This window comes from Sturnus vulgaris, unplaced genomic scaffold (assembly GCF_052056855.1).
Source record: "Sturnus vulgaris isolate bStuVul1 unplaced genomic scaffold, bStuVul1.hap1 Scaffold_85, whole genome shotgun sequence".
In the NCBI taxonomy this organism is placed as follows: Eukaryota; Metazoa; Chordata; class Aves; order Passeriformes; family Sturnidae; genus Sturnus; species Sturnus vulgaris.
The window spans coordinates 19,846-41,650 of NW_028276736.1; the positions used below are offsets into that span (position 1 = coordinate 19,846).

The 21,805-nt window shown below is 52.1% G+C and overlaps 1 protein-coding gene across 1 annotated transcript; it reads right to left on the bottom strand.

Moving 5' to 3' along the window:
- Positions 1–643: 643 nt before the first annotated feature.
- RABGGTA (Rab geranylgeranyltransferase subunit alpha) lies at positions 644–17,606 on the bottom strand. Its single transcript, XM_088158714.1, has 18 exons — positions 17,580–17,606; positions 15,984–16,162; positions 15,844–15,877; positions 14,912–15,010; positions 13,798–13,913; positions 13,033–13,199; positions 12,218–12,412; positions 10,284–10,367; positions 10,109–10,191; positions 9,296–9,397; positions 9,076–9,172; positions 8,942–8,993; positions 8,759–8,847; positions 6,167–6,255; positions 4,684–4,788; positions 3,613–3,726; positions 1,492–1,579; positions 644–932 (listed from the first exon to the last, which is right to left on the bottom strand). Exons 1-18 carry the CDS (start codon positions 17,604–17,606, stop codon positions 784–786), a joined length of 1,869 nt encoding a protein of 622 aa, XP_088014840.1. The 3' UTR covers positions 644–783.
- Positions 17,607–21,805: the final 4,199 nt, after the last annotated feature.

Consider the following 21,805-nt stretch of genomic DNA (forward strand, 5'->3'; position numbering starts at 1 on the left):
TACTGGGAGGGACTATGACGGGATTGAATGGGACTGGGACATACTGGGAGGGCACTGGGACGGACTGGGAGAGACTGAGGGGTAACTGGGAGGGACTGGGACAAACTGGGAGGGACTGGGAGGGGCGGCGGGGCAAGTGGGGGGCACTGAGAGGGAACTGGGAGGGACTGGGACGGCACTGGGACAAACTGGGAGGGAACTGGGAGAGGATTGAATAGAACTGGGATGGACTGGGAGGGGATTGAATGGGACTGGGACATACTGGGAGAGCACTGGGATGGACTGGGAGAGACTGGGGATCAACTGGGATGGACTGGGAGAGACTGAGGGGTAACTGGGAGGGCACTGGGACATACTGGGAGGGCACTGGGAGACACTGGGGAGTAACTGGGATAAACTGGGAGGGATCGGGATGGACTGGGAGGGAACGAGGGGCAACTGGGACAAACTGGGATGGACTGGGGGGGAACTGGGACAAACTGGGACTGGACTGGGGAAGATTTGGGGTAACTGGGACTGGACTGGGAGAGACTGGGAGGGACTGGGATGAACTGGGAGAGGACTGAATGGGACTGGGAGGGCACTGGGACAAACTGGGATGAACTGGGAAGGGATTAAATGGAACTGGGGGCTGACTGGGACAAACTGGGACCCATCACTTTATTGAACACCGGAAGGGGCGGAGCCCAAGCCGGAAGTGCCGCCGGCCAATCCGCTGGAGGCGACATCACTTTATCGGACGCCGGAAGGGGCGGGACCAAACCCGGAAGTGCCACCAACCAATCAGCTGAAGGTGACGTCAACGCCCGGCAGGAGCTCAGCCAATAGGGAGGCGCTGTCGGGGGCGGAGCCGAGCGGGGTCTCAGCCAATCGCAGGCGAGCGAGGCGGGGCCAGGCGGCCAATGGGGAGAGAGCGGAGGCGTGGCCAATGGCTGGGGGGCGGGGCCACGGTCAGACAGCGCCCCCTGGGGGGGGGAAATGGCCGCCCAGTATGGACCAGTATAAACCAGTATAGACCAGTATGGACCCACAGGGGTGCGCGGTGCCCTCCCAGTCCCTCCCAGTTCCCTCCCAGTATATCCCAGTAACCCCCCCAAGCACTTCCCAGTTTATCCCCGTTACTCCCAGTATGGCCCAGTGACCCCTCCCAGTATAAACCAGTGACTCCTCCCAGTATAAACCAGTATGGCCCAGTGACCTCCCAGTCCCTCCCAGCTTGTCCCAGTCCCTCCCTGTCACCTCCCAGTATAAACCAGTCCATCCCAGTTCCCTCCCAGTCCATCCCAGTTCCCTCCCAGTCCATCCCAGTTTCCTCCCAGTCCATCCCAGTTCCATCCCAGTCCATCCCAGTTCCCTCCCAGTCCATCCCAGTTCCCTCCCAGTCCATCCCAGTTCTTCCCAATCCTCTCCCAGTCCATCCCAGTCGCTCCCAGCTGCATCCCAGCCCCTCCCAGTATAAACCAGTATAAACCAGTCTGTCCCAGTCCGTACGGTTCCGGTCCAGCCGCAGCAGCCGCAGGTGGGGGAGGGGCGGGGCCGAGCCCAGTTGGGTCACTCGGTTATCGGAGAGATCCAGTTCCTGTGGGACTGGGGTTACTGGGAGCACTGGGAGGGACTGGGAGGGACTGGGAGGAACTGGGAGGGACTGGGATGGACTGGGAGAGACTGGGAGGGACTGGGATGGACTGGGAGGGACTGGGAGAGAACTGGGAGGGGACTGGGAGGGACTGGGAGGAACTGGGAGGGGACTGGGATGGACTGGGAGAGACTGGGAGGGACTGGGATGGACTGGGAGGGAACTGGGAGGGGACTGGGAGGGGACTGGGAGAGAACTGGGAGGGACTGGGAGGAACTGGGAGGGGACTGGGAGGGACTGGGATGGACTGGGATGGACTGTGAGGGACTGGGAGGGACTGGGAGGAACTGGGAGGGAACTGGGAGGGACTGGGAGGGGACTGGGATGAACTGGGAGGGGACTGGGATGAACTGGGAGGGACTGGGAGGGACTGGGAGGGAACTGGGAGGGACTGGGAGGGGCTTTCTCTGTTACTGGGAGCACTGGGAGGAGTTACTGGTGTAACTGGGATGTGTAACTGGTGTCACTGGTGTCACTGGGAGCCCATACTGGTGTTACTGGTGTAACTGGGAGCCCATACTGGTGTAACTGGGAGCCCATACTGGTGTCACTGGTGTCACTGGGAGCCCATACTGGTGTAACTGGTGTAACTGGGAGCCCATACTGGTTTAACTGGTGTAACTGGGACCCCATACTGGTGTCACTGGTGTAACTGGGAGCCCATACTGGTGTCACTGGTGTAACTGGGAGCCCATACTGGTGTCACTGGTGTCACTGGGACCCCATACTGGTGTCACTGGTGTAACTGGGAGCCCATACTGGTGTAACTGGGAGCCCATACTGGTTTAACTGGTGTAACTGGGACCCCATACTGGTGTCACTGGTGTAACTGGGAGCCCATACTGGTGTAACTGGGAGCCCATACTGGTGTCACTGGTGTAACTGGGAGCCCATACTGGTTTAACTGGTGTCACTGGGAGCCCATACTGGTTTAACTGGTGTAACTGGGAGCCCATACTGGTTTAACTGGTGTCACTGGGAGCCCATACTGGTGTAACTGGTGTCACTGGGAGCCCATACTGGTGTAACTGGGAGCCCATACTGGTGTAACTGGGAGCCCATACTGGTGTCACTGGTGTAACTGGGAGCCCATACTGGTTTAACTGGTGTCACTGGGAGCCCATACTGGTGTAACTGGTGTAACTGGGAGCCCATAATGGTGTCACTGGTGTAACTGGGACCCCATACTGGTGTCACTGGTGTAACTGGGATCCCATACTGGTGTAACTGGGAGCCCATACTGGTGTAACTGGTGTCACTGGGAGCCCATACTGGTGTAACTGGTGTAACTGGGAGCCCATACTGGTGTCACTGGTGTAACTGGGAGCCCATACTGGTGTAACTGGGAGCCCATACTGGTTTAACTGGGAGCCCATACTGGTGTAACTGGTGTCACTGGGAGCCCATACTGGTGTAACTGGGAGCCCATACTGGTGTAACTGGTGTAACTGGGAGCCCATACTGGTGTAACTGGGAGCCCATACTGGTGTAACTGGTGTAACTGGGAGCCCATACTGGTGTAACTGGTGTAACTGGGAGCCCATACTGGTTTAACTGGGAGCCCATACTGGTGTAACTGGTGTCACTGGGAGCCCATACTGGTGTAACTGGGAGCCCATACTGGTGTAACTGGTGTAACTGGGAGCCCATACTGGTGTAACTGGGACCCCATACTGGTTTAACTGGGAGCCCATACTGGTGTAACTGGGAGCCCATACTGGTTTAACTGGTGTAACTGGGAGCCCATACTGGTGTAACTGGTGTAACTGGGAGCCCATACTGGTGTAACTGGTGTAACTGGGAGCCCATACTGGTGTAACTGGGATCCCATACTGGTGTCACTGGTGTAACTGGGAGCCCATACTGGTTTAACTGGTGTAACTGGGAGCCCATACTGGTGTCACTGGTGTAACTGGGAGCCCATACTGGTGTAACTGGGAGCCCATACTGGTTTAACTGGTTTAACTGGGACTCACCCTCAGCCTCCTGAGCGCCCCCAGTGCCGCCGGCAGCGCCCCCAGCTCGTTGTGGGCCAGGTCCAGGTGGGTCAGCAGGGCCAGGTGAGCCACGAGAGGCAGTGACGTCATCCCCTGCACCAGTACACACCAGTATGAACCAGTACAAACCAGTATGGACCAGTATAAACCCGTATAAACCAATATAAACCAGTATAAACCAGTATAAACCAGTATAAACCCAGCTCAAACCGGGTCAGCACGGCCAGGTGAGCCAGGACAGGGAGTGACGTCAGCCCCTGCACCAGTATAGACCAGTACAAACCAGTACAAACCAGTACAAACCATTATAAACCCATAAAAACCAGTATAAACCAGTTCAAACCAGTATAAACCGGTAAAAACCAGTAACCCCGAACCCCCTCCCAGTACAAACCAGTGACCCCAAACCCCTTCCCAGTATAAACCAGTAACCCCAAACCCCCTCCCAGTATAAACCAGTGACCCCAAACCCCCTCCCAGTACAAACCAGTAACCCCAAACCCCCTCCCAGTACAAACCAGTAACCCCAAACCCCCTCCCAGTATAAACCAGTAACCCCAAACCCCTCCCAGTTCATCCCAGTAACCCCAAACCCCCTCCCAGTATAAACCAGTAACCCCAAACCCCCTCCCAGTCCAAACCAGTAACCCCAAACCCCCTCCCAGTACAAACCAGTAACCCCAAACCCCTCCCAGTACAAACCAGTAACCCCAAACCCCTTCCCAGTATAAACCAGTAACCCCAAACTCCCTCCCAGTTCATCCCAGTAACCCCAAACCCCCTCCCAGTATAAACCAGTAACCCCAAACCCCCTCCCAGTACAAACCAGTAACCCCAAACCCCCTCCCAGTACAAACCAGTAACCCCAAACCCCCTCCCAGTATAAACCAGTAACCCCAAACCCCCTCCCAGTTCATCCCAGTAACCCCAAACCCCCCAAATCTCCCTCCCAAACCCCTCCCAGTCCAAACCAGTCCACCCCAGTAACCCCCAAGCCTTTTCCCAGCACAAACCAGTACAAACCAGTACAAACCAGTATAAACCAGTTACCTTGCCGGCCAGGCTCAGCCCCTCCCCCGCTCCCAGTACTCCCAGTGTGGCCTCGAAGCGGGAGCGAACATCGGCCACGAACCCCGAGCGCAGCGGGTCAGCGTCCTGCACCAGTATGGACCAGTATGGACCAGTATGGACCAGTATAAACCAGTATGGACCGGTATGGACCAGTATGGACCAGTATGGACCAGTATGGACCAGTATAAACCAGTATGGACCAGTATGGACCAGTATGGACCGGTATGGACCGGTATGGACCAGTATGGACCAGTATGGACCAGTATAAACCAGTATGAACCAGTATGGACCAGTATGGACCGGTATGGACCGGTATGGACCAGTATGGACCAGTACGGACCAGTATAAACCAGTATGGACCGGTATGGACCGGTATGGACCAGTATGGACCAGTATGGACCAGTATAAACCAGTATGAACCAGTATGGACCAGTATGGACCAGTATGGACCAGTATGGACCAGTATGGACCAGTATGGACCGGTATGGACCAGTATGGACCGGTATGGACCAGTATGGACCGGTATGGACCAGTATGGACCAGTATAAACCAGTATGGACCAGTATGGACCAGTATGGACCGGTATAAACCAGTATGGACCAGTATGGACCAGTATGGACCAGTATAAACCAGTATGGACCGGTATGGACCAGTATGGACCGGTATGGACCAGTACGGACCAGTATGGACCAGTATGGACCGGTATAAACCAGTATGGACCAGTATAAACCAGTATGGACCAGTATGGACCGGTATGGACCAGTATGGACCAGTATGGACCGGTATGGACCAGTATGGACCAGTATGGACCAGTATAAACCGGTATGGACCAGTATGGACCAGTATGGACCAGTATGGACCGGTATGGACCGGTATGGACCAGTATGGACCAGTATGGACCGGTATAAACCAGTATGGACCGGTATGGACCAGTATAAACCAGTATGGACCGGTACAAACCAGTATGGACCAGTCTAAACCAATATAAACCAGTACAAACCAGTCTAAACCAGTACAAACCAGTACAAACCAGTACAAACTAATATGAACCAGTATCGACCAATATGGACCAGCACAAACCACTCCAAACCAGTATAGACCAGTCCAAACCAGTATAAACCAGTAACCCCCAAAAATCCCCCATTTCCCCTTGTCCCCCCCCATTTTTAACCCTTTAATCCCCTCCCAGTACAGACCAGTACAAACCAGTAACTCCCAGTGCCCTCCCCGACCCTCTCCCAGTCCAAACCAGTATAAACCAGTATAAACCAGTATAAACCAGTATAAACCAGTAACCCCAAATTCCCTTTTAACCCTTTTATTTCCCGCTTTAGACCCCTCCCAGTGCCCTCCCAGTGCCCCCCCAAATCCAAACCAGTCCAAACCAGTCCAAACCAGTCCAAACCAGTCCAAACCAGTCCAAACCAGTCCAAACCAGTATAAACCAGTATAAACCAGTTACCTGCAGGCTCCTCAGGTGCTGGCGGATCTCCTGGGCGTGGCCGCGCGGATCCAGAGCAGCCAAGAGCAGGGCCAGGGTCAGCAGGCAGCCTAAACCAGTATGGACCAGTATAAACCAGTATGGACCAGTATGGACCGGTATGGACCAGTATGGACCAGTATGGACCAGTATAAACCAGTATGGACCAGTATAAACCAGTATGGACCAGTATGGACCAGTATGGACCAGTATGGACCAGTATAAACCAGTATGGACCAGTATGGACCGGTATAAACCAGTATGGACCAGTACGGACCAGTATGGACCAGTATAAACCAGTATGGACCGGTATGGACCAGTATGGACCAGTATAAACCAGTATGGACCAGTATGGACCAGTATGGACCAGTATAAACCAGTATGGACCAGTATGGACCAGTATGGACCAGTATGGACCAGTATGGACCAGTATGGACCAGTACAAACCAGTACAAACCAGTACAAACCAGTATAAACCAATTTTTCCTTATTTTTGGGGCCATTTTGGGGATTTTTTTGGGGTGAATTTTGTGGATTTTGGTTTTTTAAGGAAATTTGGAATTTTGGGGATCTTTTTTTTTTTCGGTTTTTGGAATTTTTTTCTGGGATTTTGGGGGGAATTTTTGGGGTCATTTGAGGGGTTTTGGGGTTTTTGGGATTTTTTTGGAAATTTTGGGGATTTTTAAAAATTTTTTTTTTTTTTTGGGGGGGAATTTTTGGGATTTTTTGGTTCATTTTTGGGGGATTTTTGGGGTGTTTTTTGGGAATTTTTGGATGGATTTTGGGGCTTTTTGGATGTTTTGGGGTTTTTTGGGTCTTTTTGGGGGAATTTTGGGAATTTTTGGATTTTTTTTAGGATTGGTTTTTTGGGTTTTTTGAGGTTTTTTTGGGGATATTTTGGGTTTTTGGGGGATTTTTTAGGATTTTTTTGTGAATTTTTGGGGTGAATTTTGTGGATTTTGGGTTTTTAAGGAAATTTGGATTTTTGGGGGGATTTTTGATTTGGAATTTTTGGGATTTTTTTGGGAATTTTAAAAATTTTTTTCAGGTGAATTTTGGGATTTTTGGGGATTTGGGTTTTGGGGCATTTTTGGGGATTTTAAGGGAATTTTTTGGGGGATTTTTTTGGGAATTTTGGGGTTTTTGGGGGAATTTTTGGGGTTTTTTTTGGGTCTTTTTTGGGGATTTTTGGTAATTCTTGGATTTTTGGGGGGAGAATTTTGTGGATTTTGGGTTTTTTAGAGAATTTGGAATTTTGGGGGATTTTTTTATTTGTGTTTTTTGGGATTTTTTTTTCTATTTTTGGATTTTTTTACTGGGATTTTTGGGAAATTTTTGGGGGGATTTTTTGGAAATTTTTTAGGGTTTTTTGGGGGGATTTTGGGGAATTTTTGGGAATTGGGTTTTGGTTCATTTTTGGGGATTTTAAGGGGATTTTTGGGGGATTTTTGGGGGAATTTTTGGGGTTTTTTTTGGAATTTTTGGGTGGATTTTGGGGAATTTTTGGATTTTTTGGGGATATTTTTGGGGATATTTTGGGATATTTTTGGGATTTTTAAAAAATATTTTGGGGATAATTTTGGATATTTTTGGGGATATTTTGGAGATTTTTTGGGAATATTTTGGGGACTTTTTGGGAATATTTTGGGGATATTTTAGGATATTTTTTGGGATATTTTTAGGGATTTTTTGGGGATATTTTGGGATATTTTGGGGACATTTTGGGGGATTTTTTGGGGACATTTTGGGATATTTTTGGGACATTTTGGGGATATTTTTTGGATTTTCTGGGGACATTTCTGGGGATATTTTGGGGGATATTTTTGGGATTTTGGGGGGATATTTTTGGGATATTTTTGGGGACATTTTGGGATATTTTGGGGGACATTTTGGGGACATTTTGGGGACATTTTGGGGGATTTTTTGGGGATATTTTGGGATATTTCAGCGATATTTTAGGATACTTTTGGGGGATTTTTTGGGGATATTTTTGGGATATTTTTGGGGACATTTTGGGAACATTTTGGGGGATATGTTTGGGGATATTTTGGGGGCATTTGGGACATTTTGGGACATTTTTGGGGATATTTTGGAGATTTTTTGGGAATATTTTGGGGATTTTTTGGGAATATTTTGGGGATATTTTAGGATATTTTTTGGGATATTTTTAGGGATTTTTTGGGGACATTTTGGGATATTTTGGGGACATTTTGGGGGATTTTTTTGGGGATATTTTGGGATATTTCGGGAATATTTTGGGGACATTTTGGGATATTTTTTGGGACATTTTTGGGGATATTTTGGGGACATTTTGGGGGATTTTTTGGGGATATTTTGGGACATTTTTGGGGACATTTTGGGAGATTTTTGGGACATTTTGGGGATATTTTTTGGGGACATTTTTGGGCATATTTTGGTGATATTCTGGGGATATTTTTTGGGATATTTTAGGATATTTTTGGGACATTTTTGGGGCATTTTGGGGACATTTTTGGGGCATTTTTGGGGACATTTTTGGGGATATTTTGGGACATTTTTGGGGCATTTTGGGGACATTTTTGGGGGCTCTCTCACCTCGGCTCTGGGGCTCGAGCTCCAGCAGCTCCCGGCACATCCTCACCTGCTCCTGCAGCACCTGGGGCTGGGCCACGCCCAGCTCGGGCCTGGGGGCGGGGCCACAGGTGAGGAAAAAAAGGGGCGTGGCCACCTCAAAAAAGGGGCGTGGCTTTCCCAAAAAAAAGGGGGGGCGTGGCTCACCAGAACAGCTCCCGCTCCACGATTGGCTCCTGCCACCAAGCCTCAGCCTCACCTGGCCAGAGGGGGGGGGAAAAAAAGGTGAGGAAAGGGGCGTGGCCCCGAGTGGGCGTGGCCCCGAGTGGGCGTGGCCTCACCTGGCTGCAGCGTCACCTGGTGGAGGGCGGAGCCCGGAGCCCAGGTGAGCTCCAGGTGGGCGGGGCCGGCGCTGGGCGGGGCCGGGAGGTCGCAGAGCTGATGTCACCTGGTCAAGGTGTGGCTGGGGGGGGGGTGTGTGTGTGGTGGCCACGCCCACCCCGCACCAGAGCCACGCCCACCCCCCCCTAAACCACGCCCACTCTTTCAGGGGGAGGATACCCAGGTGTGGCTGGGGCGTGGCCGCCCCTCCCCTGAGCGCCAAGGTCCTGGCAGGGTGGAGCCATCCAGGGTTGCTGTCAGCTCTGGGCACTCTGGGTTCACCTGTGGGGGGGAAAAGGGACAAATTTGGGGGTTTTTTCACAGCAAAAATTCGGAATTTGCAGCCCTAAAATCGGGATTTTTAATCCCAAAAGGTTTGGGATATCAGGTCTGCCCCATTGAAAGCAATGGGGAATTACAGACACCAGGTCTGCCCCATTGAAACCAATGGGGAATTACAGACACCAGGTCTGCCCCATTGAAACCAATGGGGAATTACAGACACCAGGTCTGCCCCATTGAAACCAATGGGGAATTTAATGACACCAGGTCTGCCCCATTGAAACCAATGGGGAATTAAAGGACACCAGGTCTGCCCCATTGAAACCAATGGGGATGGAAGGACACCAGGTCTGCCCCATTGAAACCAATGGGGAATTAAAGGACACCAGGTCTGCCCCATTGAAACCAATGGGGACTTTGGGACACCAGGTCTGCCCCATTGAAACCAATGGGGAATTAATGACACCAGGTCTGCCCCATTGAAACCAATGGGGAATTAATGACACCAGGTCTACCCCATTGAAACCAATGGGGACTTTGGGACACCAGGTCTACCCCATTGAAACCAATGGGGATTTTTAGGGACATCAGGTCTGCCCCATTGAAGTCAATGGAGATTCAGGACCACCACTTTGTGGGGCCCCCCAGGGGTTTGGGGGTGATCCAGGTGCACCCAGGTGATCTTTGGGGCTCCCAACTGCCTCGACTCACCTTGACAGGTCGGGAGAAGATGACGGCCACCGTTGCATCCTCCCGGTCGACGTGGACACAGATGACCCTCGGTGGTGGGGGGGCTGTCGGGGGGGGGGGGGCACCCCAACATTCAGGGTGCACCCCAAAACTCCAGGTGAGATCCCCCAGGGGTGGGAGGGAAGCCCCGGGTTACCTCGGGAGAGGATGCAGCGCAGGTACACCCAGGCGCTTTGGTCCGTGGGGTCGGTGAAGACGGCGTTCTGCACCAGCTCCAGCTCTGGGGACAGCAAAGGGGACACCCCAAAACTTCAGGGGGGGCAGCAGGGGACACCCCAATATCCGAATGGGGACGCCTAAGCGTGTGGGAGTTCACGTCTATGCATTAGAGTCCATAGGGGGTTAGAGACATCAGGTCTACCCATTAAAACGAATGGGGGCAATAGGGACACCACCTCCACCTATTTAAAAGATTAAGAGATTTTAGGAACTCTAAGTCTACCCCAGTTAGGTCAGTGGAAATTTTAGGGACACCAGGCCTACCCCATCAAAGTAAAATTTTGGGACACCAGATGTGCTCAATGAAGCCAATGGGAATGTAGGGACACCAGGTCTGCCCCACTGAAGGGAATATAGGGGCACCAAGTCTACTCATGAAAAGCAATGGGATTTTTTTTTGGATATCAGGGCTACCCATTGGAGGCAAAGGGGATTCCAGGACACCAGGTCTACCCATAGGAATCAATGGGGATCTCAGGACACCAGGTCTACCCATAGGAATCAATGGGGATTTATGGACACCAGGTCTACCCATAGGAATCAATGGGGACATTGGGACACCAGGTCTACCCATAGGAATCAATGGGGGATTTCAGGACACCAGGTCTACCCATAGGAATCAATAGGGGATTTATGGACACCAGGTCTACCCATAGGAATCAATGGGGGATTTGGGACACCAGGTCTACCCATAGGAATCAATGGGGGATTTGGGACACCAGGTCTACCCATAGGAATCAATAGGGGATTTGGGGACACCAGGTCTACCCATAGGAATCAATGGGGGATTTGGGGACACCAGGTCTACCCATAGGAATCAATAGGGGATTTGGGACACCAGGTCTACCCATAGGAATCAATGGGGACATTGGGACACCAGGTCTACCCATAGGAATCAATAGGGGATTTGGGACACCAGGTCTACCCATAGGAATCAATGGGGATTTGGGGACACCAGGTCTACCCATAGGAATCAATGGGGATTTCAGGACACCAGGTCTACCCATAGGAATCAATGGGGATTTGGGACACCAGGTCTACCCATAGGAATCAATGGGGGATTTCAGGACACCAGGTCTACCCATAGGAATCAATGGGGGATTTATGGACACCAGGTCTACCCATAGGAATCAATGGGGATCTCAGGACACCAGGTCTACCCATAGAAATCAATGGGGACTTTGGGACACCAGGTCTACCCATAGGAATCAATGGGGGATTTCAGGACACCAGGTCTACCCATAGGAATCAATAGGGGATTTGGGACACCAGGTCTACCCATAGGAATCAATGGGGGATTTGGGGACACCAGGTCTACCCATAGGAATCAATGGGAGATTTGGGACACCAGGTCTACCCATAGGAATCAATAGGGGATTTGGGACACCAGGTCTACCCATAGGAATCAATGGGGATTTGGGGACACCAGGTCTACCCATAGGAATCAATGGGGATTTGGGACACCAGGTCTACCCATAGGAATCAATGGGGATTTACGGACACCAGGTCTACCCATAGGAATCAATGGGGACATTGGGACACCAGGTCTACCCATAGGAATCAATGGGGATTTGGGACACCAGGTCTACCCATAGGAATCAATGGGGACATTGGGACACCAGGTCTACCCATAGGAATCAATGGGGACTTTGGGACACCAGGTCTACCCATAGGAATCAATGGGGATTTGGGGACACCAGGTCTACCCATAGGAATCAATGGGGACTTTGGGACACCAGGTCTACCCATAGGAATCAATGGGGATTTGGGACACCAGGTCTACCCAACAGAACCGGAAAATTTCGTGCCTCCCACAACCCCTGGGCTGAATTTTCCCGGGCAATCCCTCACCTTCCTTCAGCCTCTCAGGGGGCAGCGCCCCGGCCTCGCCCTTCCCGGAGCCCCTGCTGGGTGCCAGCAGCCGCAGCCGGTGGTGCCAGGCCGAGAAGTTGGAGAAGTCTCGGCTCAGCAGGGCCCCGGCATAGGCCAGCTCGGCCTCGGGGTCCTGCCCGGCCACCAGAGCCCTCCTGTGCTCCCAGGCGTGGACTGGGAAGGCACCAGTATAAACCAGTAAGCACTGGGAGCCACCCCTGAGCTCCTGAGGCCTGCGGCGGCAGCTCCCAGTAGAAACCAGTAAGGCCAACACAACCTGAAGTCACTCCCAGTAGGTCCCAAGCCCCGTCCCAGTATAAACCAGTAAGGCCAGCATCCCCAGAAGTTGCTCCCAGTGGAGTGCCAAGCATCCCCAAGCCCCCTCCCAGTATAACCCATTAACCTCCAGGACCGTATCCCAGTATAAACCAGTATAACCCAGTACCAGCACAGCCAGCTCTAGGTCCTCCCAGCCAGCAGGGGGCGCTCGCACAGACCCCAAACCCCTCTCCCAGTATAACCCAGTACAACCCAGTGACCCCGGCACCCCCTGGAGCCCATCCCAGCACAAACCAGTAACCCCCAGCACCCCATCCCAGTATAAACCAGTACAACTCACATTCACCTATTGGGTCCTCCCAGCCAGCAGGGGGCGCTCGCACATCCCCCCCAAACCCCTCTCCCAGTACAACCCAGTCCAAAAAAAACCCCTCTCCCAGTGACCCCAGCACCTGTTGGACCCCATCCCAGTCCAAACCAGTCCAAACCAGTATAAACCAGTACAGGCCACTCACAGTTGCGGGGGTCGGCCGCCAGGAGGCGCTCGCAGAGCCCCAGGTCCTCCCGGCCAGCAGGGGGCGCTGTGGCGTGGGCCAGCACCCAGCCCCGGTGGTGCCAGGCCCCGTAGGATTTGGGGTTCACCCCCAGGCACTGCCCCACGAACGACAGCTCTGATGGCACCCTGAAACCAGTATAGACCAGTATGGACCAGTATGGACCAGTGTAAGTGGGAAAAACAAGGGAAAAACAGCAAAAAACAGTAAAAACCAGTAAAAACCAGTAAAAACCAGTGTAAGGTAGACTGATAGAGACCAGTACAAACCAGTATGGACCAGTGTGGACCAGTACAAACCAGTATGGACCAGTACAAACCAATGTGGACCACTACAAACCAGTATAAATGGTAAAAACCAGTAAAAACCAGTAAAAACCAGTAAAAACCAGTAAAAACCAGTAAAAACCAGTAAAAACCAGTGTAAGACAAACTGGTAGAAACCAGTAAAAACCAGTATGAACCAGTATGGATCAGTATGAACCAGTATGGACCAGTAAAAGTGGTCCAAACCAGTAGAAGGCAAACCAGTATAGCCCAGTAAAAACCAGTAAGGACCAGTACAGACCAGTAGGGGCTCTCCCAGTATAAACCAGTATAAACCAGTAACCTCAAATTCCCTTTTAACCCTTCTTTTCCTGCTCTAGACCCCTCCCAGTGCCCTCCCAGTCCAAACCAGTGCCCTCCCAGTCCAAACCAGTATAAACCAGTATAAACCAGTACGCACCAGTCCCCTCCCAGTGCTCCCAGTGCCCGTCTCCGCAGGTTCCAGCAGGTTCCCACGTCGGGATTGGCCGCCAGGACTGAGCCGGTCAGGGACAGCACCTGGGCGGGCGGCGCCCCCTGCTGGATCCCAGTATAAACCAGTATAAACCAGTATGGACCAGTATGGACCAGTATAAACCAGTATAAACCGGTATAGACCGGTATAAACCGGTATAGACCAGTATGGACCAGTAGAGCTCCAGGAAATCCCAGTGCCCTCCCAATCCCCTCCCAGTATAAACCAGTAACCCCAACCCCCCCCCCCTCCCAGTCCATCCCAGTATATCCCAGTAACCCCTCCAGGCACTTCCCAGTTCAAACCAGTAACTCCCAGTTCAAACCAGTTCCCTCACGGTAACTCCCAGTATAAACCAGTGACCCTCCCAGTTCAAACCAGTAACTCCCAGTGACCTCCCAGTATAAACCAGTAGCTCCCAGTGACCCCCCAGTTGAAACCAGTAACTCCCAGTGACCCCCCAGTTGAAACCAGTAACTCCCAGTGAGCCCCCAGTAACTCCCAGTAACCTCCCAGTATAAACCAGTTTGGCCCAGTGACCTCCCAGTCCCTCCCAGTATAAACCAGTGAACTCCCAGAAACCCCCCAGTTCAAACCAGTAACTCCCAGTGACCTCCCAGTATAAAGCAGTGACCTCCCAGGGACCTCCCAGTATAAACCAGTAACTCCCAGTGAGCCCCCAGTTCCAACCAGTAACTCCCACTGACCTCCCAGTATAAACCAGTTTGGCCCAGTGACCTCCCAGTCCCTCCCAGTATAAACCAGTGAACTCCCAGAAACCCCCCAGTTCAAACCAGTAACTCCCAGTTCCCTCCCAGTATAAACCATTGACTCCCCCACTTCCCTCACAGTTTATCCCAGTCCCATCCCAGTACAAACCAGTCCCAAACCAGTACAAAACCAGTATAAACCAGTACAAAAATCACCCTCCAACCCCGATTTCTCCCTCTTTTTAACCCTTTAATCCCCTCCCAGTCCATCCCAGTCCCTCCCAGTCCCTCCCAGTCCCTCCCAGTTCCCTCCCGGCGCCCTCCCAGTATAAACCAGTACAAACCAGTACCCCCAGTAAGGTGTCCATGGCCTCCCGGTACTGGCGCAGTTTCTCCTCCCGCAGCCGGCGCCGGGCGGAGTCCGGGGGGCGGAGCTTGAGCCGCCCGTGCTGGGAGGGAACTGGTTTATACTGGGAGCGACTGGGAGGGGACTGGGATGGACTGGGAGGGGACTGGGATGAACTGGGACAGACTGGGAGCGACTGGGAGGGGACTGGGCCATACTGGGAGGGAACTGGGATAAATTGGAAGGGACTGGGAGGGAACTGGGATGGACTGGTTTATACTGGGGGGTCACTGGATCATACTGGGAGGGACTGGAAGGTGACTGGGAGGGAACTGGGCCATACTGGGAGGGAACTAGTTTATACTGGGAGGGACTGGGATGAACTGGGATGTACTGGGAGGGAATTGGTTTATACTGGGAGCGACTGGGAGGGGACTGGGATGGACTGGGACAGACTGGGAGGGACTGGGAAGGAACTGGGCCATACTGGGAGGGACTGGGATGGACTGGGAGGAACTGGGAGGGACTGGGCCATACTGGTTTATACTGGATGGGGTCACCGGACTATACTGGGATGAACTGGGAGGTTAGTTGGATGGACTGGGAGAGACAGGGATGAACTGGTTTATACTGGGAGGGACTGGGCCATACTGGTTTATACTGGGAGGGGTCACTGCTTTGAACTGGGGGGTTACTGGATCATACTGGGAGGGAACTGAGATGAACTGGGAAGGACTGGGATGGAACTGGGAGGAAACTGGTTTATGCTGGGGGGTTACTGGGCCATACTGGGATGTACTGGGAGCACTGGGGGATGGGGGGGGGGAAATCCGGACCCGGCCGGTTCCATTCCCGCCCTGGGGGAGGGGGGGGGGTGTCAGAGCTCCGGGCCGGTTCCATTCCCGCTCCGTGGGGGGGTGGGAGCCGCTCCCTCACCATTTCCTCTGCTCGGCGCGGGCGGATCCGGGACCTGCGGGCGACACCGCGGCTCAGGGCGATCCCGGCGGATCCCGGGGATCCCGATCCCGGTGGGATCCTCCCCCCGCTTCCCTCCCTCCCTCCATCCCGGGACTCACCGGAGCGGCGGCGGCGGAGGCTGCTGAGGGAGGCGCGGGGAATGTCGGGAATGGCGGCGCCACGGGGCATGCTGGGATATACCGAGGCACAAGGACGGCGGCCGCCCCGCCTTGCGGCGCGCGCGGGGTGTGATGGGATACACCGAGGCGAGCGGCGCGGCGCCATGTTGTCGCGAGGGCTTGCTTTACGGCGGTGTGGCAGAGGTAATTGCGACGCGGCGACGCCGCGCTTTACGGCGGCGTGGCGAGCGCTGCTGACGGGGGTTTTGGGGGATTGGAAAACAGCTGGAAACACCTGGGAAACACCTGGGAACACCTGGAAGAGGCCGGATCCACCCCGTTTGTCCTGGGGATGGCCTTCACTCTCGGCCAGCACTGGACACCAGGTGGACAGGAGGTCTCAATGACCATCAGTGACCATCAGTGGCCATCAGTGACCACTCAGAGACTCAGAGAAGAAAGGAAAATCCAAAGTACCTTTAAAACCTTGAGTATCTCAAAATATTAATTAACCCCACTGAGTGTCAATACAAAGGCTCTCAAGGGACTAATTAAAGCAGATAATTGGAGGCCAGGATTGCACAAAGATCTCAGAGATTCCAAGGCAAAAGCAAAACAAAAATCCTCTGAAAAACCTGCAGTCCCTGGGAGCATGAAGGAGCCCCCAGGGCCATTCCTGACCAAGGCTCCCCAGGGACTCGTCCCAGCAGATCCCTGAGGCCACTGGGATGTGGGGGGATGCTGAGGGCAGGACAAGGGGTGCCAGTGGCCAGCCTTGCTGGGGCTGTGCCAGGAGGCCCCAGTGGCTCAGGACAAGGTGTCTCCTCCCAGCCCTTGGTGGCACAGACCCTGCTGTGCCCCAGGGCACCAAGACTTGGCTTCTCTTTGTCCCCACCTGTCATCACTGCCTCCAATTTCCTGCTCTAACTGGAACCTGGGGACACTTTCTCAGTTGGGTCCCTCAGTGGGACCATTAAAACTTTAGGAAACTTTGGAGTTCAGTTCTGACTGAATTCTTGAGAGGTTTCCTAACAAACCATGGCTCTGCCGTGATTTCCCTCTGGTCTAGATCAGCTCATTAGGAAGCTTTCCTAGTCCAGTTATGGAGAAATATTTTAAAGAGATTCTTAGAAGTAGACATTGCTATTTTAGAGGGTGTATTTTATTCCTGTTCTCTTTAGAGCAGAGGTGATTGCAGCATTCTGTGGTTGATATTGATGCAGGGTCTCTCCTCAGGAGGTCTCGCCTGCTCACAGAAGCTGTGCCTTGAGGTCTGACTCAGTGTGGACAACCTTGCTCCACATTGCCCAACCCCATCCTGTCTGTCCTCACTCACCTGGGACCTGCTTTGCTTGGAGAACTGACTGCACTCAGGCAAACAGGGTTTTTTCCTTTTTTGCAGTTTTGAAGAAATTTAAAACTCCTAATGTTCCCCACTGAATACAGACACCTTCCATTAGTGTGTTTCAGTCCAAGGTGCCACCAAGGGGGTTCAGCTTTAGGGATCGGGGCTTCGGGGGCGGTGCCTGCAGTCGGCGCCATCTTTCCTTTCTGCCTCTAACTCCCATCATGCCCCGCGGCCCCATAGATCCCCACCGGAGCTGGGACTGCAATGCCCGTCATGCCCCGCGCTCCACAGAACCCCCGGTATCCGCTCCCCATCTGCCCCATACGTGTCCCAGGACCCTCCAGGATCCAGAGTTGCCCCCTCAGGGCCCATTCTTGACCACCCAAAGACGTCCCCAGATCCCCTGAATGCTCCCAACCCCATAGATTCCCCTTGCAGCCATTTCTGGGAATTCATCTCCTGCCATCCCCCGCGAGCTCAGAGCACCTCATAACCCAGTCCCGCGCCGAAAACTCCTGCCCTGCCCCGCGCCCTAAAGAGCCCGGTTAGAGCTCCCCAGGCTCCCCCCAAGTTCTCCCGACCCGTATACGTTCCCCGCTGAGGACCTGAAGTCTCCGCTCAGAGGGAAAACTGTCCCCTAAGAGCCTTCCCAGACCCCCAAAAGCTCCGTAAGGACCACTTCCGGGACTACAGCTCCCATGAAGCTCCGCGGTTCCGGTTAAACGCCATTCCAGCCATGACTTCATCTCCCGTCATGCCCCGCACCCACCGAGAGACATTGCAGCTGCGCCTATAACTCCCATGATGCTCCACGGCCCCCTTTACCGTATTATACCTGTGCCTACACCTCCCATCATCCCCCGCGGCCCGGAGAGCCCCGTTAGAGCCCCCCAAGAGCCCGCCCGGACCCCGAATGGCCCCAGATTCTCCTCCCTGACCTCCAGGTGCCCTCCTGGACCCCCAAGTGACACTCTGAACCCCAGACTTTCCCCCAGGATCCCTAAGTTCTCTCTCCGTGCCCACTCCAGGCCCCCAAGTGTCCTCCCGTCCCTCAACTTCCTTCTAAATTCTTTCCCCAGACCCAAAATTGCCTCAAATGTGCCCCAGAAATGTCTCCCTGGACCCTGAAGCACCCACCTTGACCCTGTCAGAGAAAAAGAGGATAATAAAGATGACAAAATGACTACAACTATTATGAAATATCTTATGCAGGGAGAAATAAATAACCAGTAAAGCTTATTTATGTAATGAAAGGAATTGTGTTAGAAGCAATAACCAATAATTTTTTTGGTTACTAATAATGTAAAGTTTTTACATATCAGTATAAAAAATATATTATAAAAATATAGAATACTCATAAGTAAGAAAAAATTCATTTTAATATTACAGATGTGATAAATGTGGTTCGTGCTAACTAAATTTTAACTATATTAGCAAAATTGTACTTATATCAATAGAAAATAATTGTTAGAAAGCAAAAGAAATGATGAGACAAAGCAGACTCCAGATGTTAGGGGGGAGTAGTAGAAGGATGTAGGTCTGATAAGCAGCATCTAGAAATAAAAAGTTTCGACCTTGGAATGGGCCAAATTGGGATGATTCCAGGCATGAACTTGAATAAGGTTTATTGTGGGAACTTATGCTGAGCTACACAACCCCAAGCTCAGTGCACTTGTGCTGCCTGCAAGGTCACACAGCAGACACTGATGAAGACAAAGAGCCTTCATCGGAAATAAGACCCTCAAAAGGATGAGAGACCCCCTAACCATTAACAGAGAATGCTCCACACAACACAGTGACATAGATTTTAGGAATGGAAACTGGGAGGAGCTTTCCAGAAAATTCTGTATTAATCCATATTAGCATACAGTGTATCAGTGGGATTTTTGGCCTTGATTGTTTGGTACGTGGGGAAGGGCGAGCCCCTCCCTGTACCCCCGGTCAGTTTTGCTTCTGCTTTACACAAACCTCAATTATACTGAATTACTCACTGCCAAATTTTCTATACACTCAAATATATGTATCTAAGATACTTTGATTTGTATTACTCTATATACAATTTTTGCTATTAAAGAAATGCTGCTAAATTTAATCTTATTGTTTGATAAAATTGGATAAATAGAATGTCATTCATAAGGAGAGTAATAAATTACAACTTTTTAAAATAGGAATGTGTATTTCTCACAAACTCTTTGAAATGTTTCTCCATAACTGGACTTGAGAACTTCCTTAATGAACTGCACTAGACCAGAGGGAAATCAAAGCTCAGCCATGGTTTGTTAGGAAACCTCTCAAGAACTCCAAGTCAGAATGAAAGTCCAAAGTTTCTTTTACTTTTAATGGGTCCCACTGAGGGACACAACTGAGAAAGTGTCCCCAGGTTCCAGTTGGAGCAGGAAATTGGAGGCAGAGATGACAGGTGGGGACAAATAGAAGCCAAGTCTTGGTGCCCTGGGGCACAGCAGGGTCTGTGCCACCAAGGGCTGGGAGGAGACACCTTGTACTGAGCCACTGGGGCCTCCTGGCACAGCCCCAGCAAGGCTGGTCACTGGCACCCCTTGTCCTGCCCTCAGCATCCCCCCACATCCCAGTGGCCTCAGGGATCTGCTGGGACGAGTCCCTGGGGAGCCTTGGTCAGGAATGGCCCTGGGGGCTCCTTCATGCTCCCAGGGACTGCAGGTTTTTCAGAGCACTTTGGGTTTTGCTTTTGCCTTGGAGTCTCTGAGAGCTTTGTGCAATCATGGCCTCCAATTATCTGCTTTAATTAGTCCCTTGAGAGGCTTTGTCAGTAATGATACTCATGGACTCATGCTTCAAGGTACTCAGTTTTTAAGGTACATGGAGTTTTCATTTTTACACCAACTCTTTCAGTAGTTTCTGCAATGATGCCCCCAATTATCTACTTTAATGAGTCCCTTGAGAGCTTTGTATTGACACTCAGTGGGGCTCATTAATACTTTGAGATACTCAAGGTTTTAAAGGTACTTTGGATTTTCCTTTGAACACTGATTTTCTGAGAGGTTTTTGGGCAATCCTGGCCTCCCATTCTCCTCTCCAAGGAGTCCATGAGGAGCCTGTGTTAGGGATAGACCTAAGTGGGACCCATTAATGCTTTGAGACACTTTGGGTTTTTCTTCTGACTTGGACTCCTGGAAAGGTTTGTGCAATCTCCTCTCAGGCCCTGAGGTTCAAGGGCTCAGCACCAAATGCACCACGGGGCTGATTGGGATCAAGCATGTCCTGACAAACCATGGCTCTGCCTTGATTGCACTCTGGTCTGGTGCAGTTCATTAAGAAGATTTTCAAATCCAGTTATGGAGAAATAATTTGAAGAGCTTCTTAGAAATATTTATTATTATTTTCAAGGGTGCATTTTATTACTGTTCTGTTTAGAGCAGAGGTGATTGCAGCATTCCCCGATTGATGTTGATGCAGGGTTTTCCTCAGGAGGTCTGGCCTGCTCACAGAAGCTGTGCCTTGAGGTCTGACTCAGTGTGGACAACCTTGCCCCACATTGCCCAACCCCATCCTCTCTGTTCTCACTCACCTGGGACCTGCTTTGCTTGGAGAATTGACTGCACTCAGGCAAACAGTGGTTTTCCTTGTGTTTTTGGAAGCAATCTAAAACTCCTAAGTTTCCTCACTGAAAACTGACACACTCCTCAGGTGTTTGCCAAACCCAAAGTGCCACAGAGCAGATTCCCCTTTCCCCAGCTCAGAACCCTGCAAGGAAGGTTTGAAGCCTTTGGTCTCCTTGGTTCCACAGGGCCCTGCTGGGTCACCCTGCACTCTTGGTTCCATGAGGTTCTGTTCTGTCACAATGGAGATTTGGGTCCATGGGGCCCCACAGTGTCACAATGCTCTTTTGGGTTCCATGAGGCCTTGATCTGTCACAATGGACTTTTGTTCCTCGAGGTTCCATACTCTCAGCAATGGTCTCTGTAGTTCCAGAGTGTCACAATGGACTCTTGGTTCCATGTGGCCCCACAGTGTCACCGTGGTCTCCTTGGTTCCACAAGGCCATGCAGTGTCACAATGGCTCACAGGTTCCATGAGGCCCCACAGTGTCACAGTGGCCCCTTGGTCCCATGAGTTTCCCCAGTGTCACAATGGTTCCTTGGCTCCACGTGGCCCAGGTGTCTCACAATGGACTCTTGGTTCCGTGGGGCCCCGCAGTGTCACAGGGGTTTCCTTGGTTCTGTAGGGTCACACTGGACACTGCAGCGCCCCCTGCTGGCCGGGAGGACCTGGCACTGTGCGAGCACCTCCTGGTGGCCAACCCCTGCAACTGTGAGTGGCTTGTACTGGTTTGTACTGGTTTGTGCTGGGATGGGGTCCAGAGTGTGCTGGGACAGGGCTGGAGTCACTGGGTTGCACTGGGAGAGGGTGTGTGAGTTTTTGGGAAGACCTAGCACTGTGTGTACTGGTTGTACTGGGTTATACTGGTTTGTACTGGGATTGGCTGCTGGGGGGT